Source organism: Pinus tabuliformis, chromosome 7, assembly GCF_031772625.1.
Source record: "Pinus tabuliformis cultivar Carrire ecotype Pingquan chromosome 7, CPIR1, whole genome shotgun sequence".
In the NCBI taxonomy this organism is placed as follows: Eukaryota; Viridiplantae; Streptophyta; class Pinopsida; order Pinales; family Pinaceae; genus Pinus; species Pinus tabuliformis.
Genome location: NC_142293.1, coordinates 956,661,481 through 956,688,553, shown reverse-complemented (window position 1 = coordinate 956,688,553; position 27,073 = coordinate 956,661,481). Strand labels below are relative to the sequence as shown.

General features: G+C 39.7%; 2 protein-coding genes across 6 annotated transcripts in view; one reads left to right on the top strand and one right to left on the bottom strand.

Moving 5' to 3' along the window:
* Positions 1-27,073, bottom strand: part of LOC149250798 (Protein kinase superfamily protein) — a 351,978-nt gene that overhangs the window by 74,617 nt on the left and 250,288 nt on the right. The gene's annotated exons all lie outside the window — the stretch shown is intronic.
* On the top strand, positions 20,256-20,895 carry LOC149250800 (histone deacetylase HDT2-like). Its single transcript, XM_089458198.1, has one exon. It carries the CDS (start codon positions 20,260-20,262, stop codon positions 20,893-20,895), a length of 636 nt encoding a protein of 211 aa, XP_089314324.1. The 5' UTR covers positions 20,256-20,259.

The window sequence follows — 27,073 nt, the reverse complement described above, 5'->3', positions numbered from 1 at the left end:
GATTGGACTCATGACTGTGATGAGGGAGAGGATGGAGCTGCAGAGCCTGTCTGAAAAGGGTTAGGGCTTTTTGCAGCCGAGCGACACGACTGCACCCTACCCAACCTACCTACCCTAGCTGTCATTGTCTGCTTTCCTTCGGCTACCTCAACCGCAGTGGTTCCCGCATCCCATCGAAGCCTTCCGTAATCACGCAGTTACCCCGTCCTCCTCCCTGATTACTGCATACTCGCCAATTTCCGACTCTCACAACGCAGCAACGATTACAATGGTCCTGGAGGCAGCTGGCGGAGAACATCTCGGAACAAGCATGGAGCTTGACCTAGTAGACTATTCGGAGGACCCATTGGAGAATGTTAATATCTGGCAAACTCCTCGCTCTGCTGCGGATGACCTCCTACCCTTCTGTTGCGATCTATCGGCTACCATTGCGGGTCTACCCTCGATCTCGAGACCTTCCTGCTCCACCGTGACTTTCTCTGAGCCTCCTCCGATCTGGTTGTTTCCTCCCTCGCCGCACAGTCACCCTCAGCTGCAAATTTTGCATCTACCTGCTTCCACCCAAACCCTGAGGCTACAAGCTCACAAACCCCCCTCTCATCCCACCCAGTTGGATCTACAAGCAACTCCCCGGGGCACCTCAACCTGGCCCAGGGTAACCCACAAGCAGCAATACCTAAGGCGCCTCCATCCGGTAGCTACGCGGCGGTACCCCCGCTTTCGGAACCAATTCCAGCGGCCAACCATCTTTGCCCTGATAACCCTGCTACAAACCCTAACTAGCCAGAGGATCGTTCGAATGCCCCTGAAGAACCGATGAGGCCGGTCAAAAAGAGGAAGTGTTTCAAAGCCAGAGGTGAAGACGTTATTCTCAGACTCAGGGAGGATATACAGTGGGGTGACACCATGTTAGGCCCCTATACTACTAGTGTAACCCCTTATTGTTATTAGTATAACCCACTTATTATATTGATGTACCCATGTAGTGCCCATATTGTTACTATTGTGCCCCATAGAAGCCCACTATTGTTATTATTGTGCCCTTACATTATTATTGTTATGTCGGCTCTGATTATGTTATGACCCCTTAGACTCCTATATATAGAAAGGAGGTCTTTTCATTTGTATCATCCAAGAATTGTTCATTTATGTAATGTAAAGGAGGTTGCCCCCTCGAAGAGGCTGAATTCTAAGGCGTTGATCTATCTTTTCTATCTTTATTTGAGCTGGTTTCATAACATTTGGTATCAGAGCTTTGGATTCTAGGGTTTCGCTGCTCCAAACAGGTCATCGTGGCATTTTCGCTATAACTTTTTTTCTGTGACGTTTCAAAAGTCGCAAAAAAAACCCATTTGAGAAGAAATCGCGTTGAACCTTGGGTCCGAATTTTAGAGCTTTTCGCGCGATATTTGCAGAGCTATGATCTGAGGAAGTTGGTCTTTTTGCAGACTTCTGAATTACATTCAAAACAGGTGACCTGGGGAAAATCGTCATAACTTTCTCTCTAGGAATCAGATTGAAATTTCGTAAGAAGGTACAGAAAGAGGACAGACTGTAGTTTCTTGTATATCTTTTTTAGAACCAAATACTAAAAAGTGTACACATGGCACTTCATACAACTTCGCTCTTCTGGAAAGGTCTATAATCAGGTCATCTTGGGAGATTGTGCATAACTCTTTCTTAGAGAATCCAATTTGGATCAGACTAGTGGCATTGGAAAGAGGACACAGAGGGCTACTATAGATCACAATTTCAGAACTTAAAGATACGAAAGTACAGAGTTACAGTCGTTTCAAGGTCGAGCTCCTAAAATCAAGAAAAAGCAAGATGAGGAAGTTTGATGGCAAGGATCCGGTAAATTGGATACTTCAGATGGAGCAATATTTTGATCTACATGGTGTACAACCGTTACAAAAGGTATGTATTACATCTTCATATTTAGAACAAGATCAATTTTTATGGTACGAAGGGCTTTGTTCTCGTAAACAACTTGTTACGTGGTCAATTTTCACGGAGGAAATGATAGCACATTATGAGGATAGAAAGAGCAACACCACCTTTAGAGCAACACCACAATAGTTGGAAAGAGTAAAAGGGCTTTGTGACATAGTGGAAAGCAAAATTATGGAAACCAAGAAGCGTACCCCTCACAACTATAAAGATGGAAGTGTTCTTTCTCCTAGCCTTCCACAACCTACAAGGGTTACACCACAACAATTGGAAGAAAAAAGAGAAAAAGGGCTTTGTTACAATTGTGATAGAAAATGCATTAAAGGTCATAAGTGTGCTGAGAAGAAATTATTTTACATAGAATATGAAGAGGAGGAAGAAAATGATCAAGAAACATCAAAAGAAGAAGATATACGCCAGGACCCCACCCCAGAGAAAGAAGAAATGAATCAGACCATATCTTGTAAAGCATTGGCAAGAATTACCACTCCTCAAACTCTCAAGATAGAAGGACATATCAAGAAGAAAAAGGTGCAAGAAGTGAAATATCACATCGAGAAAGAAGAAATGAATCCAACCATATCTTGTAATTCATTGTTCGAAATTACCACTCCTCAAACTATCAAGATAGAAGGACGTATCAAGAAGAAAAATGTTCAAGAAGTGAAAGATCACATCGAGCATCAAGAAATGAATCTGACCATATCTTGTAAAGGATTGGAAGAAATTACCACTCAAACTCTAGAGATAGAAGGACATATCAAGAAGAAAAAGGTTGAAGCAGTGAAAGATCACATCGAGCATCAACAACAAGTTCTCCAACTTTTAAAGGATAACGCCACTTCGGTGCAAAATCAAACGAAACAACAGGTAGATCAACATCGTAGTGAAAAATGTTTTGATGTAGGTGATAGGGTATTTTTACTGCTACATCTCAAGCAAGCTATTTATGAGAAGGAAATGTTGGCAATACTACATGCACTTAAAAAATGGCGACCTTACCAAATGGGAAGACTCTTCAAGGATGAGGATGTGGAAGCATTGTTTTGTGCTATTTATATTATCCAACCAGATTGGATAAACGAAGCAAGGGATGAATGGAAGAAGGACGAAGAAGTATGGCCACTTATTCAAAAGTTGCAAAAGATCCCAATTCAAACAATATTGCCAGAAATTGAAGAGGAAGGAAAAATCATATTGGAACCTAGAGCAGTCACAGAAACAAGAACCCTACAGCTACGAAATCGATCAATTTCAGAGTATCTTATCAAGTGGAAGAACTTACCCGCTGAATATTCCACATGGGAGGAGAAGAATTTTATACAAAAGCATCAAGAACAACTCAAGCGTTGAGGACAACGCTTTTTGAAGGAGAGGAGCATGTTACGCCCCTATACTACTAGTGTAACCCCTTATTGTTATTAGTATAACCCACTTATTATATTGATGTACCCATGTAGTGCCCATATTGTTACTATTGTGCCCCATAGAAGCCCATTATTGTTATTATTGTGCCCTTACATTATTATTGTTATGTCGGCTCTGATTATGTTATGACCCCTTAGACTCCTATATATAGAAAGGAGGTCTTTTCATTTGTATCATCCAAGAATTGTTCATTTATGTAATGTAAAGGAGGTTGCCCCCTCGAAGAGGCTGAATTCTAAGGCATTGATCTATCTTTTCTATCTTTATTTGTGCTGGTTTCATAACACACCATGGACATGACGGACCGGGTGTTGGTTGGAAGGATTCGCGGCCGAAGCTACACAGCGGCTAGGCTCAAGTTGTGGACCTCCAAGGTATGGGGTCAGCACCTGACGGACCTCCTTTTTGTTCAAACCTTTGTTAGGGGTTGGTTTGCCCTGCACTTTGCCAAAGCCAAGCACACAGATTGGGTCCTGTCTTCTTTTTGGCATTTTCAGCATGCTCCAGTTATTCTCCGGCATTGGAACCCTCTTTTTGATCCAGAAAAAGAACAGATAGGAGTTGGGCCTATTTGGGTTCGACTACCTGGACTACCCCTTCAATTCTGGTCGGAGGATATATTCCGGCACATTGGCAATACACTGGGAACCTATCTAGAGCATGATAAATCATATCTGGCTACTGGCATGATGGCATATGCCAAGATACTTGTTCATCTAGATACTCGGGGCGGCCTTCAGGAGCATATCACCTTACAATGGAAAACCTTCTCCCGTCAGCAAATTCTAGATTATGAAGGAGTCCCTTTCTGCTGTAGATGTTGCCACAAGGTGGGACACTTGTTCAAAGACTGTCCTCTGAATAAGAAGGCGAGGGAGGGAGCTAAGGGGAAGGAAACCCCGCAGAAAAGCTCACAAGCTCAGGGTAGCCCTACAGTGGAGGAAGAGGCAACAAATTTGGCACATTCAGATGCAGTACCCGCACCTACAAAGGAGACCAGAAAGAAGTGGGGAAAGGCACCCATCGGCGCACCCTCTCCTCCTCTAACCAGAGCAAGGGCAGCTGCTGAGGCTGCATTCTCTATGGGTATGTCGAATACAAACTCCTCCTCTGCTTACTCTATTGTTTCTCCGCACTACATTGATACAAGTTCTGTTCAGTCCCTTGCTCACACCTTCAACCCTCCCATAACCATGGATTTCCTTATCAAGCCCTCCTCCCCCATCATCTCTTGCACTCCACCATCCTTTACCAACGTACCTCTTCCCAACCCCCTTGCCCTTGACACCCTGGGTATCGGCCTGATTACCTCTCCCCCTCCTCTAAAGATTACTAGAGGCAGACCCTCCTCCCTATCCAAAGCTAAGCTACAAGCTGGGGAAGAGATTGTTGCGGGCAAACAACATTCCATCGATTGGGTACTTAGAGCAGTGAATACCCATGAGCACCCTCCTCCATGAAATTTCTCTCCTTCAACTGTAGAGGGTTGGCTAGCCCTGACAAAAAACTAGCCATGAGCATATTGCTCTTATCTGAACCCTTTGATATCCTTTTTCTTCAAGAAACCCTAGGTCAAGGTTGTGTTATTACCCACCTTCTTGAATCGTGGCTACCTGGTTGGACATTTTACACCCTAGATGCAACAGGGCGTTTTGGGGGTCTCGCATTGGGTGTAAACAACCGTTCCATCAGAATCTGTAATACTTGGGGGAGCTCAGGCCACCTAGGAGCAGACATATACTCCTCTGAACTCGATTCTGAGCTTAGGGTTATCAACATATATGGCCCCTGTCACAATAGGGAAGGTTTTTGGAGTAGACTGTTAGAATCACACATCCTTCAAAAGGACAAGCTCATTTTGTGGGGGGGGGACCTAAATTTCTCCATTGGCTTTGCGGAATCATGGGGGCACAATGCACAAAGAGATAACCTCTCAGATTTTTTTGAGACCATTTTGGAGGATCATAATCTCATTGATATCCCCTCCTCAAAAATCCTACCTACTTGGAGAAATAATAGATCAGGGGTGGACAGTCTCTCCAGAAGACTAGATAGATTCCTCATCAAGGAGCAATTGCTAAACTTGGGGCAGGGATTTAGACAGTGGGTGGGCTCAGGGGGATTATCGGACCATAGGCTGATCTATTTGGAAATCAGAGGGGGTATGAACAAACCAAAAGGTCCCTTCAAATTCAATGCTACATGGCTGAGAGACGCAGATTATATCCATCTAGTAACTGATTTCTGGAAGGCTCATCCCCCTACAGCAGAAAGGACTATCTCGGAAGGATTTGCAAAAACCCGAGAGAACTAAAAAATCTCTCCAAAAAATGGGCACATAAGAAGAGAACACAAGAAGACCATATACTCAAATTGACTGAAGAAGCCATAGAGGATTATGAGAATGAATTTGGGGGGATCTTCTCTTCCCTAGAACACAAAGAACAGATAACCTCTCTTCTGGCTAAGAGAAGCCATATTCTTAAGGATAGGGAGGAGAGCTGGAGATTGAGAAGCAGAGCCATTTGGCTCAAGGAAGGAGATGATAACACCAAGTTCTATCATAAATTTGCGAATGGGCGCAAAGCTATAAATACTATTTGGCAGCTAGCAGATGAACAAGGAGAACCAGTGAACACCTTCCCCCGATTAGCAGCTATGGCCACAGCCCACTTCAGGAACATCTATAAGGCTCCCCCAAATGCCACCCTGGTTGAAATCATGAGGACTGCTCAATTATTTCCAAGGTTTGTTGACCAAGAGGAAGCCTTGGAATTGGCAAAGGAGGTCTCCCTGGGAGAACTGGAATCCACCCTTAAATGGTTTAAGCGAGACAAAAGCCTAAGCCCGGATGGCTAGAATGTGGAATTCTATCTGGCTTTCTTTGATACTCTGGGTGGGGACCTCCTACAAGTTATAGAAGAATGCAGATCCTCTGGAAGAATGTATGAGGCCTACAACACAACCTTTATCGCCCTCATACCCAAATCGGACAACCCCACCTCCTTCAATGACTTCCGGCCCATTTCCTTGTGTAACTGTATCTACAAGATCATCTCCAAGATCATAGCCAATCGCCTCCAACCGATCTTATCAAACCACATCTCAGCTGAACAATTTGCCTTCCTTCAGAATAGAAAAATCCATGAAGCGGTCGGAACTACTCAAGAAATTCTACATTCTATTTAGACCCAGAAGCTCAAAGGTATGGTCCTAAAAGTTGACCTCTCGAAAGCCTTTGACAGAGTAAATTGGCTATACATTAGAATGATATTAACACACTTGGGATTTCCATATGAATTCATAAGATGGATTATGTGCTACATTACTAATGTAACTTTCAGTGTTCTTATAAATGGTGCGGCCTCTCCTTTCTTCCACTCCGAAAGAGGTCTCAGGCAAGGATGCCCACTATCCCCGCTACTTTTCTTACTCATCATGGAAGGACTCAGCCATATATTAAAGGAGGAACACTGACAAGGTAGGCTAAGGGGGATCCGCATCATAAAAGGATGCACATTGACACACTTGCTCTTTGTTGACGATGTGCTGCTCTTCCTAAATGGGAGTATTGGTGATGTGACTGCTCTTCTCAACTCTTTCACTATCTTTCTAGCAGCTACTGGCATGTTGGTTAATGATACAAAGTCCACTATAACGGCTATAGGATGCTCACCATACGAGATTCAGTATGCCCTACGAAGATTCCCATATACCCTCCAGCACCTGGATGAGGGACTTAAATACTTGGGCTATAGATTAAAGCCCCTTGGATATAAGAACGTTGATTGGATCTGGCTTATAACCAAAATGGAAAAAAGGCTAAACATCTGGTTCCACAAATACTTATCAAGAGCAGGAAGGCTGATCCTCATAAAAGCAGTTCTGGAAGCAACCCCAGTATACTGGATGTCTTTAGCATGGATACCAAGGGGAATACTAGCCAGAATAAAAAACCTATGCTGCAGATTCTTGTGGAAAGGGAAACAGTCGGGAAGGATATTTGCTTGGACCAATTGGGAATCCCTGGCACTCCCAAAGAAATGGGGAGGATGGGGAATCAAAAGCCTTGGCACTTTCTCCACAGCCCTGGCGGCAAAACTAGGGTGGCAGCTAGTCACATCACACAACCTGTGGACTAAGGTGGCTATCTCTAAATACATAGCTCCTTTAAACCTCATGGATTGGCTTCGACAACCCCAGTGGATACAAGCCAGAAGATCAAACATATGGAAAGTAGTCCTACAAGCAATGCCCCTTATCAGGGAAGGCCTCACATGGAGAATAAAGTCGGGAGATGTCGTCAGAATAGGGATTGATCCCTGGATTGGATGTGGGAATGCTCACAGACTCCCACAGGAGCTTAGAACACACCTCACTGCTAGAGGGATCTCACATCTTAGTCATATAGCAGACAATGAACGCTCTACTTTTTTGCAACAAGCCTAGAAATCTGGGAGGGCATTGCAGATCCCTCAACCATGGCAACAACACTGGAAAGAATACACGGAGGCCCTCACGGAATCTCATATCAGGATACAGGAAGGGGAGGATGAGTTAATCTGGGCACATGCGAAGCATGGGAAATATACACCAAAAGTGGGTTATATAACTCTTATGAACCCAATGAAACCTCCACTGTGTGAACTTTGGTGGCGAAGTTTATGGAAACTAAAAGCACCTCCCAGAATGAGGCTCCTCATGTGGACCATTCTGAGATATAAAATCCCAACAGGAGAAAATCTTATCAAAAGATCCTTTCATGGACCCTTTTGGTGCAGCCTTTGCAAATCCGACAATGAAACAGTGGATCATCTCTTCCTTACATGCCCATCCATAAAAGAGCTATGGACTGCTATACACTTACATATACCCTCGCTCCCACATTGGCAGGGCGCAACTGTTCGGGAAGCCTGGGAGGGATGGTGGTCTATTGTACCCTCAACGAAAGCTAAGAACCTCCCCTTACTTGCTGGGCCATATGGATTGCCCGGAATAGATTTATTTTTCAGAACTCCCTCCCCCACTGGCCGGCCATCACTGCTCAAGTATTAGCTGACTATCAACTGATCCCAGATGAGGAACCAAATTCCAACCCCAGGCATATCATACCAGAGAGCATAAACCAAACTCATCCCTAGGCATATTTTGATGGCTCAGCACAAGACATGGGATGTGGGGGTGGGCATTGTCCTACATCTTACATCATCTCATTATTACAAAATTCAAATGGGATTGGGCAAAGGGACGAACAATTTTGCTGAGCTTTCAACAGCAAAATACACCATACATTTTGCACTAGAAAAACAATGCAGAAACTTACAACTTTTTGGAGATTCAAAAACAGTATGCAATTGGATAAACAAAAATACAAATTGTAATGCTTTTTCTCTGAGACACATCATGGAAGAAATCCATAGACTCATAAACTTATTTGACACATTTAATTGTCAACATATATACAGGGAGCGGAACACAGCTGCCGATCTACTATCCAAGGAAGCAGCGCACAGGCCTATAGGAACATGGAGCATACTGGAGCAAAAGGATGGAACCTTCCATCAATACTATCATCGACCTTTTATAGACATATCAGAATAGCTAGCTCTAAAGGAGCTTGAAACACATATTTTTGTTTATTTGTCTTTATATAATCTTATATATATGCATCATCAAGCAGACTTATACATGACAATTATTTTTTGATACTCTCTGCATAGAGTAAGTAAATATCTTATATTGAAAATCCCAGTAACAAAGTAGTGTCTCCCTGCATGGAATACACTTCAAATTTTGTTTTATCAACAAGATAGGCTTTCTAGCCCAAAGTACAGTATATGCCATGGGCATCTGCAAAATGTAATTTTCCTCATTAATGAAAATTACGACTTTTTTTCAGGGGAAAAAAACACAGAATTGAGATATGTACTCATAATGATCAATTGTCACTTGTAAATTATTAATTTCATATTCTTTTTTGCCAAAAATACCTTTTCATTCGCCTATATTTGGCTCTAGACCTCGTAGTTGATTTGCCAAAATAATATTGATGTAATTATCTTTGATGTTTGGATTAATAGCGATACTAATCTCTTTCCCTTAAATACATTATTTTAATGTAAATAATCTAAAATCTACAATTGGAATACCTTTATACGAGAATCTTCCTTATTTTGTTTACGAATTAGACTCCATTCATATTCCTCAATAATTTTGTACACTTGATTAAGGCTTTATTTTCTTCGTATAAGAGACCCACTTCTTCGAATTATGATAAAGTCTCTTTTTTTGGCACCTTCTAAAATTCTTCCATTATATAATTTTTTCTTTCAATATATATATTAACTAATTTAACTTTATAATATAATTATTATTACTTATATATCAAATATTATATAGCTTTATTATATAAAATATATAATAATAATGAACTTAATGTATGGATATCAAACAGTGAATGGACAAGACACGACGCAAAACATGATGTTGTGGACGGAGAATGGTGTTGGGTAGAACAACATATGGGTGTGGGTCGAGTAGCGTATGGGTGTGTCAAATTGATTGGAAACAAGCAGTTGTAGGTTGTCGCGGTAGATAGAAGGGAGGACGAGGATAGTTCAACACTAGGAATAGTGCAACGGTGCAACAAGGATTTGTGACATGAAGGAGCGAATATGCACACTGTTGTCGCACAGAATGTCTAGGCACAGCGACAACGGCTCAGATCGAGCGCTGTCACCCTGATCCCCAATATCTCCGTTTAAGCTGTCTCCCTACAGCAGGCTAAGGGGGATAGACCCTACGAAAATGGAATGAAGGAGAACTAGTTGGAAACTAACCAGTTCAGGAGACACAATGAAGCAAACAAGTACTTGATTTAGATTTAGCAAGATTTATAGGATTTGATTACATTTTAAGCAATTGATGCCAGTGTCTTATGGAGTCAACTATCTTGCTAGGAAATTTAGGACCAAGTAATTGATTTGCAACTGCTGCTTGGATGAATGACTATCTTATATGAAGTACAGATCCTAAAGCTAATATGAGATGCAAGAATCTTGGTTAATTTTAATTAAATGCCTGTCTAAGTTCTAACCCTTCGATCCTTTCTATATCGAACCTGATTTCGTAGTAATTGGCAAAAAGAAGATAAGGTGAAACACACTAAGGTGTGATTAACGATATCTGTCCTGAAAATCTAACATACCCAGTTCCTCCGACACTGCAGAGAGCTGTGGCTCTTACGACTGCAAGGTCACTGTTTTAAGTACTATTAAAAGTAGACTTCTTAAGCAAAGATGGATGGATAGCTATCTTCTATCGACCAAGCTTATGCTTGGAAGTAAATTTTATTTATGCAAAACTAACTTATATGCAAATGCACTAGATGATGAGAAGAAGTTAGACCCGAGGATTATAAACACTTGTGTGGCAAAAGCCCTTAATCACCAAAATAAAATGTTCGCTTTATTGGATGAAGACTTAAAAATAAACCCCTGAGACTATTACAATTAAACCACAAACTTATTTCAAATCTTTTTTGATACAATTATAGCTCAAAGAGAACAAAAACTACTCAAAAAATACTCAGTTTATGAAACAACAGATATGCATTTTATGACAATTCCATGAAAAAGTACTTAATTTTCATAAATTAGTTTTTAGGACAGTAGTAAGAAAAACTTTATGACAGCAGCAATATGACAATGAAAACAATAAACTATCAATAATATCTTTATGCCAAAAATTTACCGAAAAGTTTCCAAACTTGCCCACATGAATTATAAAAAAAAATCAGCATGTTATGATGTGACTTCTAGAATTATATCAGATCTGATATACTTGTTACAACCAACAATTAAAACATGAAATAAGCCTAATGATGAATGCCCAACTCAAAAAATTAATTCATTAATGTATTAGACAACTTAGGAACTAATTTTAGGCTAACCCAGATGAAATTTTGCCACTGTTATATTTCAGACTTCAGAAACAAAATTATTCAGAGATAAAAGTCACCCAAAATGTAGATCTTGGCCAAATTCTTGATGCACATCAAACATATATGACTTATTAATATATTTAGCAATTTTTTAGTTAATTTCAAACCACTTAGATGTATTTTTCACCACTATTAGAAATGTATATGACCATTGTAGCAAACAATGAGGAAAAAGATGGTTTAGAGATCAAACCCTTAGGCCCTAGGCCTTGAAGATCACATGCCCAAGTTGCCAAAAAAAATTCAATATCTGAAACACATTTTTACCAAATTTTCTGCAAAAACCCACCAATGATTAGCTTCAAAAAATTAAATATTCAAATCAGAAATGGAGCAAATGGAATTTAAGGCCAATGAGAGCTAGCACTTGGGCTAGGAGAAGGCAGATCTGGGCTTAGAAGCCCCAAAACTTGAAACCCTTGCTCTGAAAAAATTATTTTCCTTCAGATTTACTGCAAAATCTTTAATGGTTGGCCTTGCAAAAATATTTGGGACAAGATATTGCCCTCCAAGGCCTAGATCTGTCTCAAAACCCCCAGATCTGCTTGAAAAAATCTCAGATCTGAAGATTTACTTGGTTGATTTCCAAGATCTATTCCTACAAACAATCTTTGAGCCCAGATCTTGCCTTCTAGGGTCTAGAATTAGCTCAGATATGAAGATTTTCTTGGCTGATTTCTCATATCTATTCCTACACAAGTGAAAAAAAGAAAAAACCAATACCCAATATGTACAAAAATAGAGAAAATCCCAAAACCCAAGTGTTAAAATTCAAAATTATGTTACAAAATTTCAGATCTACACAAGTAAATAACAAATCTATACAAATAATTTATAGATCTATCAGATTTGAGGAGTATGAATCCAACTCCGCTGCCAGATCTGATAATCTAAAGCTCTTAATAGCCAGATCTATCAAAATTTCCATAAAATATTTAAAAGATTTTGAAATTTTAGAGAGGTACTAAACCAAAAACACCCTGCAGAAAAAAAGATTATCGTTAAATAAATCTTGAAGCTTATATGAAGTAGGCTCTTCAAAAAATATGTGTTGAGAGTTGGCCGCTCCAACCGAAGACTATCCCTAAACGCTCAATGAGAATCTGAGAGATCTTCTGCAAACACTAGATCAACCATCAAATCAAGTAGAGAAATAGAATAACAATAAAATTATGAAAAAATAGAGATACTTGCTACTTCAATCAAAATTAAAAATGTTACCCTAGATCCAACAAACTGAATAAGATACTTGTATTCACATTATTCTAAGAGAGTTCTTGATTGATAGTTTTCACATAATATTAAGCATAAATTAAAACAATGTTACTATAAATTCATGAAGAGGAACACTACAACATGTTGAAACCCCAAAGACTTTGGCATTAATTCAAAAAAGTATACAAGAGAGCTTGAGAGCTTAGTACACGATCCAGAGATCGGATGGATCAACTGACAAATGACCTCCTATTTAAAGATAAATCTTCCAATGGCTAGTTCGAATGATCCTCGTCAAAGCAATCTCAACCGTTGATGAAGATTAAAATTTCTTTTAATCTCATCCATCGAAATATTAAATTCTTGAGGAAATTCGAATTTTTCAATTAAATGCATTTTAATTAACTGAAAAATAAAAATTTTGAGTTGATTTCCTCAAAAATTTGACTTTGACTTAAACCCCAAGGACCAAAGGCTTAACATTTAGCAAAATAATTAATTTACCTTAGTCTCGAGGCCTTTTAAAATTTGAATTTTAAGGACCAATGAATTTTGCCTTTGGAAAATTTAAATTTACCTAGGAGCTAGAATTAATTAAATTTCTAGCTTAGGATTTTAATTAGTTTTTTGCCAAAAAGTTTAATTAATTAACATATGAGGGGATAAATTATTTTTCCAACCCTCAAGACACTTTACATCATGATTTTCATATTTTTTACATCTCAAAGGGGAAAACCCATTTGTAAAATACCCTCACAGACTACCCATTTCTACGACACAAATATAATCCAGCAGACCAAGCAATTTCTAATAAAATAACCTAACCAAATAGTGAAGATTATTCCCAAATCACTTTTACATAGACTCGATCTAGAACACTAGGACTCGCCTAAGATGCCAGTGACAAAATCCATTCCGGCTTTGGGGTAAGGCTAAAGGAAAACTCTGCCAACCATTCGAGAATGGATTAGTGAGACAGAAAACCTCCCAGAATGTAGATCATCACCAGAAAAGTAGGTTTACCTAGGCAATGACATACACGACACGGATCTGCTGAGATTATTTACATTATATACATGCAGAATGGGTTTACATTATAACATGATGATCAGGCTGATGATGATAGCTGAACAGCACAAACATGTCGATTAGGCGCTATTCCTTTTGCGAAAAAAACGGGTGTACTGTTATGGGTCATTGACATGTAGTGGTCAACATCTGGCTCTACTTGGGGACACGTTGTTGCACTGGAAGAATGTGAGAATCCAGAATCTGCATCCACGCAACACATAACATAAGTAGCATCCATCCAAAAATCATCATATAACGTTAAGCACAGGAAAGATATAAGCTCTTCATTTATTAACTATCCTAATAACATGAAAAACATAAATCTAGCTACGAAATGAAATACTGAACTAATAGGGCATAAGGTTAGAAATACAATACAAAGATGCCCCATGGCATCATATGCATTCAATATAGTGCATATTGAGCATTTGCCTGCTTTCAGGCAAATCTGTCAGCTGTTTCTCAGATGTGCCGTGTCCAATCCTGCTTACAGTAGGACCTTTTCTTATCCGAAAATCAAGCTACTCACGGCCATCAGATGCATCAAACCGTTTTCTCATTCTCTTTCTCTTGCGTTTTTTCTTTGTGGCAGGTTGTATCACTGATGATGTGGAACATTCTGCTCAAAACTCTTAGATGAAGTATATAAGATATGCATGACATGTCTTTCTTCATTTTGCATCTGCTCAGTCAAGAATGATGGATCAGTCTCACAGTTGTCATGTGTTATAACTTGATCTTTTATGACTGGTGGATTAACCATGTGAGCATCAACCTAATTCTTATTAATTTCCATTTTATCCGAGTCACCTTCAATTAGCCACTTTTCAATGGAACAAATGACCTCATAATAAGATGGAGTTTGTTGCAGTAGATAGGGAGGCTTATGATCTATTGATGTTTCCTTGTTTCTTTCATCCTCTGACTGATGTTGAAGTTTCTGTACCTGTATTGTTATGGCATCCATCTGGGTAGAGTGTTCAACCTTCATAGCACTGACTTCCTTGGCATGGTTTTCCTCCATGGTCAATAACTTATTCTGAAGACATATCTGACCAACTTCCATATTTTTTATTACTTTGTCATTATCTGCTTTTATGGTCATCAAGCAATGTTGCATAGAGTTTATCTCTTTCTCATGATTTGCTTGTATGATAGCTAACTGATTATTATAATCGAATCTCATGATGGTCATTTCTTCATCCATAGTTGACAATCTGTTCTGAATTGAACTTATTTCTTCTTGATAACTTGTTTCCATGGCAGTCACGTGATTTGAATGATTAAATTCCATGATCGTCATATTTTCCTCTAGGGCTAATAACTTGCTTTGCATAGAATTAATTTCCCTATCATGATTAGCTTTCATGGTTTCCATTTCCTTAGCATGCTGACTCTGCATGTCAGTCCTCATATCCTCCATATTCTGAGCACACTTTTCTACTACGGTGGTTACATGATCGAAGTGTTTAATTTTCATGATTTCCATCTCCTCATCACGTTTTTCCAGTTGATTGTACAAAGTTCTCATATCCATGACGTAATTAGTTATAATTTTTTCTTGATTAAGCTCCATATTTTTGACCAGCTGTGTTTCACTGAACTGCATGTCCTTAAACAACTGCTTTAGTTCTTCTATAATATGCTTATAATTCTCCCTTTCATTGTCGACACTGATTTGATAACTTGTTCCTGCTTTTCCACTATCATGGATTTGTCTTGCAACGGTACAAGTGGATGGCACATTTTGATATGGAGAATTGTCTTGAAATCTTTCATTGACAGCTAGATCCTTTACAAGATCACTCTCATTCTGTTGCATAATGTTAGGGGCACAAGGCGAGCTATCTTGATCACCATATCTATCTATGAAAGCATTGATGATGTCTTGTAAAGAAGCGAAAGAATCTTCAGGACAATTATGAAACCAATTCAAAGCATCACCCTCTAAAGAAGAGGCAAATAGATACATTTTGACATCTTCATGTTTATATTTGGGAGAACTACAATATTTGATTATTGTATGAGTAAATCCGCATATATGCTTTCTAACAGCAACAGAATCACCACTCGAGAACAAAGGCAATTTATGAATGGCCTCTTTTGGCATATCATCGAGAAAATTAGTAAAATGACGCGAGGTAAACAAGTCCTCTATGGTGACTTGCTTAAAGGGATAAGGAGGGACCAAATGGATGCTAGAGAGAGACCCCTGCTCAAGAAAATCAAGATATCCACAAGAAGTGAGCTTTTAGTAGAAATTCTTGTAAGAAATGAAAGAAGTGGAGTCACCACTTGAACATGAATCTAGCTCTAGGATCCAAAAGGCAAAAACAACTAGATATAAGGGTGGGCTTCTCGTCTAAGAAATAATAAATGAAAGAAGTGGAGTCGCCACCCAAAAAAGAAACGAACCAAAATGTCCAAGTGCTAAAAGTGTAGATGAAACGATTAATGAGATGATGAAAAATGAAGCGATGAAAAGATCAAATGATGCCAAAAAATGTTGTGCCACTTGACAGGCTAATGAATGGAGGAAACGATGAGATGATTAAAACAATGTCAAGGAGACCAAGGACAGAAAAACTCTATCCCCGGCAACGGCGCCAAAAAATGTTGTCGTTGCCGGCTCAAATGAAAAGATAAGAAATGAGAAGAATGATGAGGAAATGTCATTGATACGCCGAGAATAAAATATCCTCGGCAATGAAGCAAAAGAATGTTGGCGTTGCCGGCTAAAATGAATGATAGAAAGATGAAAGATGAATGTCGTAGAGCCAAGGCCCGATAAATCGGTCCCGACAACAACACCAAAAAATGTTGGAGTTGTCGGCTTGAACGAAAGATGGGAAATGAGAAGAATGATGAGGAAATGTTGATGAAATGCCGAGAATAAAACATCCCCAGCAATGGTGCCAAAAAAATCAATTAAAATCCTATAAATCTTGCTAAATCTAAATCAAGTACTTGGTCGCTTCACTGTGTCTCCCAAACTGGCTAGTTTCCAACTAGTTCTCCTTCATTCCATTTTCGTAGGGTCTACCCCCCTTAGCCTGTTGTAGGGAGACAGCTTAAATGGAGTGAGTAAGGATTAAGAGTGACAGCCCCCTTACTCCGCGTTGTCGCGCTGCGTAGACATTTTGTGCGACAACAGACGTGACGTCCCGATGGAGGCTGGTTGCAAATGGCAAACGATGGCTGTCGAGATAGAGACTTCCCCTTAGAACTATCAGTGGAGGGTGGGCTATTGACTGCAGCGTCGGTGGTTACGCGTTGGAATGTTGCGTTCAAGTCATGGGGGTTGTCAGGTCAGTGAAATGGACATAGGATAGAAGGGTTGGCGTCATTTGCATCAGTGGTCGTTGCTAGATTACAACTAAGAGTGGCGGCATATGAGTAACAGTTGTTGGGTCATGTAGTGATAACACCTGTGCTTTGAAAAAATACGCAGAGCACTGTTGGGTCTACAGCAACCACTTCTTTTGTTGGTCGGGTTGCCTGTCGTGCGCTCTCTCTTTCTGTTTTTCTCAAGGGTTGCAGGCAGAATGATATGACGTTGGTGGTGTGTGGGTTGCACAACGACTGCCGAGGCTGGGAGGCTGCATTGACTATTATGTCGGGAATGCAACAGAGGCAAGTCTTTTTTTTTAAATATAATTTCTTTATATTGTTCTTTTTTTATAATAATATTTTTTTTCAACTTTAAACTTAAATTTATTTTTTTTTATAATTTTTTTTTCTCTTTTTTCTAATATATATATATATATATATATATATATATATATTTTAAATATGGCCAATGGCCTGACGCTACCTTAAAGAACCTCCAAAATCTTCTTGTGGCTAAAACCCTGAATTCCAACGGCAACGGACGAAGGGTTGATGGCCAAAAGCCTAGTGATTAGCCAACGTGGCTTTGATACCAATGTAACGAACAAAGTTCGTATACGCAGCAAAATAGGCTTCAAAATACTTCGAAGACGTAAACATCCATTGTAGGACAACTAATGTATATAAAATATAATATAAGAACTGATATGAGATGCCTACAAATGAGAATGAGGGGCTGCTTATATATTCTAGGCATGTACCTCTTCACTAACGGTCATGTCCTTACGGACATATCCCTTCATTAACTAATTACTAGTTATTTAATCATTATTTATTGTTTTTATTGTTTCCATTATTTATATTATTTTATATATATATTTTTCATAACATATTAATAATGCGTGGATTGTGCACTTTCACATTGATCATTCAATCATTACTTTATTATTTGATATTTTCACACCTGAAATAATATTTTCCCTTATACCAAGAGGCCCATATCATTTATAAGATCTGGGTTTTGTATTGTAATTTGGGTTGTGTATGCTTCATTCAAGTTAAAAACTGTTGGAAGAGAAGGCATTCAAGATGCAAGGCACTACAAATAGTATATGGTGAAATGGAGAAATAAACTAGATATACAGAGAATGTGGACTCCTAAGCAAGATTATTACAAATTGCAGAAGGATAAGGTTGTGATGGAGCAAGTAGATGATTATGTGTGCACAAAGGCACAATGATTTTCCTGTAAGTTTGATACAGGGGCATCTAGAGATATGTCCATTTGAAGCTGCAGAAATGTCAATTGATGAAGTGAGCAAACAGAGTGAGAGATAAATTTGGAGGTGTAAGGTGAATGATGGCAAACGAAATAGAAGGTGCAAAGCAAGCGAACATAGGAAGACCTATAGCTGTGCACATAGACCAAGATCAAAGGTTGAGTGCAGGCCATGGTAGATGTGATGATGTTGTAGCAAGGATGAGCAAATAAAAGGAGAAGGCAAACCATTTTGGTTGAGTGGTTGGGATTGTCGGAAATCCGAAGGTCAAAAGCATGGAGGATAAGGCAATGTAACATGGAAGAAATGAGGTTGGTTTCCACGAGAAGGTTCCTCTCAAATAGATGCGAGTTGGTTATGTTGCCTCAAAATCTAGCAGGTCTTGTGAGAGGGCTCACAACACAAGAAACTACACCAAGGGACAACAATGAGGTGGAGGCCCACTGTCACCATAGCTCACCAACTCTTGCTCTTTAGTGTACTTTTACCACAAGGGAGACTCCCGGTATTGGTCACCTAATAGCTATTTTGTCTATGGCTCAGAGGTGACAAATGGATAGGCTTATGTGTTGAGAAATCAAGTGGCAAAATTTCTAAACTGCTGATAATTATTTGTGAATTTATTTGAACATCTTTAATTTATTTTTTCATCAAATAATTATACTTCATAAATCCAACAGATAACAGTGACAAGAAAGTGGAGATCACAGAGCAAAATAACTAGAGATACCAGAGTTTAGGTCAAAGACCAGGGCAAAACCCCATGATGGGGAAAACCCAAACAAGCTTTTCCTTATAGAGATCCTTCAACAAGACATCAAGACTAAGTGCTAAGACAATGTCTATCAACAAGATCACAAGAGCACAAACATACCACAGAAATAGAGCTTTGATCCGTTTCTTTAGAGGCTCAGACTTCGGATAGGATGAAAATTTGAATATGCAAGAAACCTGGACCAAATCTCAATTCTGAAGTAACTAGGATCTCAGAGAGACAGATCTGAAAATGATCTCAGATATTGGCATAATCACAAGCCTTAAATAGATCAGAACTCATATATATATATATATATATATATATATATATATGCCACAGAAGTAGATCATAACTTGAAACCAGAAAAATAGATCAGATCTGAACTCAATGTATATGCCACAGATCTCTGAACTTGGAAAATATATATATATATATATATATATATATATATATGCCTCAGATAGATCAGATCTGAAATTAATGTAAAAGCCACAGATCTTAGAGAAGTAGATCAAAACTTAAACCCAAAGAAATATATCAGATCTGAAATCAAAGTATATGCCACAGATTGCAGAGAAAAGTCTCGGTATAACCTCCTTGAGCTCAGCCTAGAAACAGATCTCGGATGGCAACAAAACTTGAACAAGGAAACAGATCTTGAACCTTCCACAGAGCAACAGAATTCAGAAAAGAAGTATACTTTGGACCTTCCACATCAGCTTCTGAACAAAAAGCAGATCTCGGATCTCTTTCACAGTATCCTTGAATACTCCTTAGAAGACCTTCGAATAGATGAAAAGATGATAGATTCTTGAGTGATTGAATTGCCTATTAGGAAGAGCAAATTGAGTTCTTTATATAGTCATTAGCTGATCTGAATTGGTGAGTTCCTAAGCAAACTGTCTTGACTCTTGACCATCTAGAAACACTGATCTGGTCTGAATGAGTGATTTTCTAGGCAAGTCAACTAGTCATATTGTAATCTGAATGAAAGAGTTTTAAGGCAAGCCAACTAGCCATCATGTTATCTGAATGAGAGAGTTTCAATGCAATCCAACTAGCCTGTTGGACAGGGATTGTCATTGATGTCAATATGGCAATATTCAAGGAGTAGACAGAGCCACCAGAGGAGCAGATGGAGACGAAAGAAGCAGACAGAGTTATAAGAGAGTTCCTCATTTGTTAGGAGTTGAACCGAAACAATCGAGCGAAGGGTTTCAGATCAAATGGAGTTTTGGGGTGTGGAGACAAAACCTGGGGAGGTTCAGAGCTGTGATCCTGGAGATGGTAAATATCTCCACTTATCACAGGCAGCCCTGGGTGAGATTCAAAATGCAAAGGAAAGTGAGAGAGCTCTCCTCAATGTTCATGTTGATAACAAGAAAGTTGTGCTTGGTGTGCTTACATATGGGAAATGCGACCAGTTTTCGTTGGATATTATGTTTTCTAAACCTTTCAAGCTTTCACATAGTTGCACCACAGGAAGCGTCTTCTTCATTGGTTATACCACAGTTGTAGAAGAAACAGACGGTGGAATGGGAGGATATGATGACTCAAACTCTGATTCTGATGATGATCGACAAGCTCAGGCTCTGATGCATCGTGTTAAGGAAAATGGCCAAAGAGAAGCGAGGCTTGCCAAGCCTGAGTTAATGAAAGATGGTGCGAAACAAGTGAAGCCTGAACCTGTGATAATTGATAAAGCAGCTGCAAAGGCTAAGCCGGGGGAAAGAAAATCACTTCCTAGCAAGAAACTGGTGGAAAAAGAAGAATCCACTAATGATGAATGTGAGCCGTCGGATCAAAGAGCAGCGGATCCAACGGTCGTTGCACACGAAAGATGCGCGGAGGTTAACAGCTGAGGGATAGGCGGTATTCCCCGCACCGCCTTTGGGCCCAAGGTGGTCTCCGTATAAGGCCACGCGATCCAGTTAATGCGCGACACGTGGCTGAAGTGACGGGCGTGAAACTGCCGCGATCGCGCGTTAACGCGTGAGCACTTAACAAAGGTGGGAGGCGCGATCACCGTTAGATCAAGCGGTGAATGTAATCAACGGTGAGGAGCTGCACGAGGTTTAATGTGCAAGCAAAAGGCCGTAGCGACACGGGAACCGTTGGATGAGGGTGATCAACGGCTGCGATTGCGAATGCGGCAGAGGCTAATATGGGCGCGATTACGTGTTTTTTTGGAATAAAATAGAAACAAAAGGAAATTGTAGCTCATTGCATTTGATTGTGAGGTAATACTTACATCTTAGAGGTAAACGTTTGCGACGGGTTTTTTGGTTTCTTTAGACTTGTACAATTTAAAGGTCCGCCTTGGTTCTATGAAAAATGGCTTGCACTCTGTTTAATATGTACATGCCTACAACTTCTTCTACCTGTTCGACTTCAATATCTGGCAGAAATGAAACTTTGTTTCCCTGTGAAAAGCGAACGCGGTCCAAGGTGGGGTTCTGGTGATCAAAGGAGGTCACAGCGATCAAGGAGGGAAGTTAAAATATCAAGCGAGTCAGAGGAAATGACAGCGACTAAGGAGGAAGCCTAAGAGACGGTGTAAGCGGAAACGAATGGACAAAGGCATGGGAATGTATAAAACAGTAGAAACAGAGAATTGTTGTGGCGGTAATGGTGGTGAAGAACCCGAGGGTAAGATAGTAGAAGCAGCAGAGGCAAAAGAGGCAGAAAAAGCAGTGGAGGCTGTAGAGGCAGTAGAAGCAATAGAGGCAGGAGAGCAGGAGTGAGACAACCTCAGCTGAATAGAGTGCAGCAGCATACCTGTTTATACCAAGGTTGGGTTGGAGCCCAAGAGGTTGGAGCTTCAGAACTGAACAGGACTGAAGTCATTGGGGTAGGTGCTCCTAAGTGCAGAACCACTGCAAAACAGAGTTGGTGCTCTGGGGGTTGGAGCCTCACTGAAGTCCAAGATGGAGCTTGGAAACTATTCACAATCAAACTTATATTGTATTTATCTCTTTGCACTGTCTTGAGTTTTAATAAAAGCATTAAATTCAGCTATTGATTTATGTGTTCTGTGTATACATATACATATCTATATAGGTTGTTGGCAATCACTAGAACAATTAAAAAATAAATTGTAAGAAATATTGATTCACCCCCCCCCCCTTCAGTATTTCCAACAATTAGTATCAGAGCAGGCTTCTTCATACTAGCCTAACAGCTTGAAGAAGGATCAGAAGTCATGATGAGAAACCACAAAGCATCAGGAAGACCTCCTTTGTTCAATGGCACTAACTTTGGTTTCTGGAAGAAAAGAATGACTTACTACTTAATGTCCCTTGGACCTGAAGTCTGGCATTTTGTTCAAAATGAATACAAAACTACTTCCACTCTTCCAACAGACCAAGACGAGAGGAAGCCTACATCGGAAATGCAAAGGCCATGAACTCCATCACTAGTGGAATCACTGATTCCGAGTTTACAAAAATCATGCACTGTACCTCGGCCAAAGAAATGTGGGAGAAGCTAGTTGGCTTGTACGATGGAGACTCAAAAGTAAAAAAGGAAAAGCTTCAAACTCATAGAAGACAATTTGAAAGTTTGAGGATGGAAGATGAAGAAAATATTGCAGCATACCTCCTCCGAGTAGCTAAAGTGGTAAATTCCCTGAAAGGATTGGACGAAAAAGTTGAAGAAAGTACCATTGTTCAAAAGGTATTAAGCCTTAAGGTCTCTTCTAGACAGGTTTGACTCCAAAAGAAGCGCTATAGAAGAAGCAAATGATCTAGATACCCTCAAAATGGATGAACTCCATGGAATTCCCATAGCCTATGAAATGAGGAAAGGTGGCCCAAGCTCCAAAGATGCAGCATTCAAGGCCTCAAGGTCAAAGAAGGGGAAAGAAAGGAATGACTGTAGTGATGAATCAGATGTGGAATCCGAATTGGCTCAATTTGTACGAAAGTTGAAGAAAGGATCTAAGCTTAAAGGCAAGTATCCTCTTATCTGTTTTAAATGTGGTAAAAATAGGCCATTATGCAGAAAAATGTCCTCATAAACATGACAGTGATGATGAAGGAAATTCTAAAAGAATGGCACATAAAAAAACGGGTTCAATAAGAAAAACCTCTTCTCCAAGCAAGATGAGTCTGATGAGGATGAATTTATGGTCATCAAAAGGAAATCAGATGAGGAAAGCGATCATGATGAAAGCCAAGAAGCATTATTCATGGCACTCGCTGATGATGATGACTTAGGGCTGGAAGGAAATGTAGATGAACTGTTAATAAGTGCCATTGAAGAAAATGAGAAACTATGGAACAAAATCATTTCTCTCAAAGTGGAAAACAAGGAAATAAGAAGGAGAGAAGACCTCTTGGAAGCAAAGCTTAAAGAAAAGGAAGAGACTTGTGAAGAACGCGAGACCGAAATAGTGTCTCTGAGAAAGGAGTTGGAGCAAATTAAAAAGGGCTGTAAAAGCTCTCAACTACTTAAGACTATTCTAAAAAATCAAAAACCTCAACATGACAAGTCTGGAATAGGTTTCAAAGGAGAATCCTCAAGCACTAAGAATAATGCGAAAAGCTATGCCAATGCACTTTCCTACAATCCAAAAGATGAAAAGTGCACCCCAAATCCCAAGAATGAAGAGAGAATTACTCCAAAGAAGAATGTGGAGTCAAATCATGGACACTATAGCAAATACAAACCTGTACTCCACCAAGGGCCCATCGCAAATCCAAAGAACGAGGGAGGAGTAATTCCCAGGAAGGAAATCGACTCAAACCGTGGTTGCTTCAACAAGTACAAAACCATTTTTGTTGGACACTGCTTTCACTGTAAAAACTTCGGTCATCAAGCCAGACATTGTATGGCTCGCAGAAGTGAAAAGACAAAGCTAAAGGACATAATAATCAACTCATATGCCCCCAAAAGGCAGGGACAAATCAAAACCTTTAACTCATTTGATCCCTTGACCAAATTTGATCTGATTTGCTCTTTCTGCTACAATAATGGACACTATGAACAAGACTGCCCACTCAAAGGAAGAAAGACGAGTAGCAAGAACTCCAGCATGGACAAATGCGGCCTGGCTCTATATGCTCAAAATAATGGAAACCAGTGGTTTATAGATAGTGGGTGCTCCAGACACATGACATGAGACAGAAGGAAGTTTGTCTCACTGAGCAAAAAAGAAGGGAATGTGTCCTTTGGAAGCGGATCTGGCAAAATTACAGGAAAAGGAACAGTTACTCTGATCAATGGAAAAGGAAAAGCTCAAGATGCTCCGCTGGTTGATGGACTCAAACACAACCTCTTGAGTGTCAGCCAAATCTATGATCAAGGACATAAGGTTGTTTTCAACACCAAAGACTGTGAAATAAGGAACTCTGCCTCAGGGAAACTTGTGGCAAAAGGGGTGAGGACACCAGACAACATTTACATTCTGAACAAGATTCAAGAAAATAAATGCTATCTGAGTCAGATAGATGAGAGTTGGCTATGGCACAAGCGACTTGGACATACAAGCTTCCATAATCTGATCATTATCAGCAAGATAAACGTTGTACGAGACATCCCAAGGCTGTTCAAACCAAATCAAGCAGTATGTGGTCCATGTCAACATGGAAAGCAAACCAGAATCAGCCACAAAACAAAGGAACACTCTACATCGAAGCCCTTAGAGATCATCCATGCTGATGTATGTGGGCCAACTAGAAATCAAGCACTCCAAGGAGAAAGGTACTTTGTGTTATTTGTTGATGATTATACTAGAATGATGTGGATATATTTCATAAAGTATAAATCTAAAATTTTTGAGTGTTTTAAGAATCTAAAAGCCCTTGTAGAAAATGAAAAAGATTCAAAAATTAAGTGCCTCATAACAGACAGAGGAGGAGAATTCACATCAAACGAGTTTAGTGAGTTCTGTAATATTCATGGAATTAAAAGGGAATTCTCAACTGCCAGAACACCTCAGAAAAATGGGGTAGTTGAAAGAAGAAATCGAACATTCCAAGAAATGACAAGAACAATGTTATTAGCAACAGACTTACAGCCTAGATTCTGGAGAGAAGCAGTAGGGACAGCTGTCTATACATTAAATCGAACTCAATTAAGACCAAATTGTGGAAAAACTCCTTATGAGCTATGGAAAGGAAGACCTGCTTCGGTGAAGTACTTCAAGATCTTTGGAAGCAAGTGCTTCATAAAAATAAATGATGGCTCACCCAGAAAGTTTGATTCTCGGGTTGATGAAGGGATATTTCTTGGATACTCTACACGGAGCAAGCCTTACAAGTGCTACAATTATCGACTGAAGAAAATAGTGGAAAGCATTGATGTAAAGGTTGATGAAGATCTTCCAGAAAGGGAAATTGAAGAACATGAAGATGACTCTCTCATTGAAGAAGAAGAACCTAAAGAAGAAGTAATAGATGAAGAAGAAGAAGAGGGAAGAGAACCACCTAATACCCCTTCAAAGATGAAGTATGTCCAAAGACATCATCCAGAAGAGCAGATCACTAGCGATAGAGATGAAGGTGTGCAGACCCGAAAAAGGATATCAATCACACCGAAGAGAAAAGTCATTGCCCTCCTATCTATGATAGAACCAGAAACATTTGCAGAAGCAAGTAAGGATCCTCATTGGGTAAAAGCTATGGAAGAAGAAATGTCCCAAATTGAGAAGAACAGGACATGGGAGCTGGTACCTCGTCCAAAGGACAAAAACATAATACGAACCAAATGGGTGTTCAAAAATAAAATGCTGAGGAAGGACAAGTTATCAAAAACAAGGCAAGACTTGTCTGCAAAGGCTATTCACAAATTGAAGGAATTGACTTTGAAGAGACATTTGCACCAGTGGCCCGTATGGAAGCTATCAGGATGTTCTTGGCATTTGCTTGCTCAAAAGGATTCAAAATCTATCAAATGGACGTGAAATCAGCATTTCTAAATGGGGAACTCAAGGAGGAAGTCTACATGGAGCAGCCAGAAGGTTTTGATCTAACAGCAAGAAAGGACTTAGTTTGTAAGTTGAAAAAGGCTTTATATGGGTTGAAACAAGCTCCTAGAGCTTGGTACGCAAGACTGGATCACTATCTACAACAACAAGGCTTCAAAAAGGGAGTGGCTGGAAGCAATCTATACATAAAGACAGATCAAGGTAAGTTACTAGTTGCTCTTGTTTATGTCAATGATCTGATTTTTGCTAGTAATAATGATGAAATGAGCCATGAATTTGCTCAAAACATGTCAAAAGAGTTTGAGATGTTAATGATAGGAGAGCTGTCCCACTTCCTTGGACTTCAAATATCTTAAACTAGAACAGGATTGTGTATATCTCAAACCAAATATCTGAAAGAAATGCTCAAAAAATATGGAATGGAGGATTGTGCACCCATGAGCACACCTATGACCACAAACTGTAAACTGAGCAAAGATGATGACTCCCCTCTAGTAGATGCAACTCATTACAGGACAATGATTGGAGCCCTTCTATACTTAACAGCTACACGACCAGACATAATGCAAGCAGTAGCAATGGTGGGAAGATTTCAATCTTCTCCCAAACAATCCCATTTATTAGCTGTAAAAAGAATTCTCAGCTATCTGAAGGGAACTTCTGATTTCGGTCTTTGGTACCCAAAGGACTCAACACTAACTGTAACTGCATACACCGATGCTGATTGGGCTGGAAGTATAGATGATCAGAAAAGCACTAGTGGAAATGCATTCTTCCTAGGAGACTGTTTGGTATCTTGGCTCAGCAAAAAACAGTCATCCATATCATTATCCACTGTCGAAGCCGAGTATATTGCTGCAGCAAACTGTTGTACTCAGATACTATGGATGAAGGAAGCTCTAAAAGATATCAACGTATGTACAAATCAACCAATTACCGTTTATTGTGACAACACAAGTGCTATCAGTCTCAGCAAAAATCCAGTGATGCACTCAAGGACCAAACACATACCAATCAAGTATCATTTCCTCTGTGAGCAAGTAGCTGAACAAAACATCGTCCTAGAATATATCAGTACAAAGGAGCAGATAGCTGATATTTTCAAAAAACCT

Bases quoted from the DNA above. Each gene is read 5' to 3' on its own strand.
- LOC149250800 (XM_089458198.1), top strand. From the start codon at position 20,260: ATGGAGTTTTGGGGTGTGGAGACAAAACCTGGGGAGGTTCAGAGCTGT.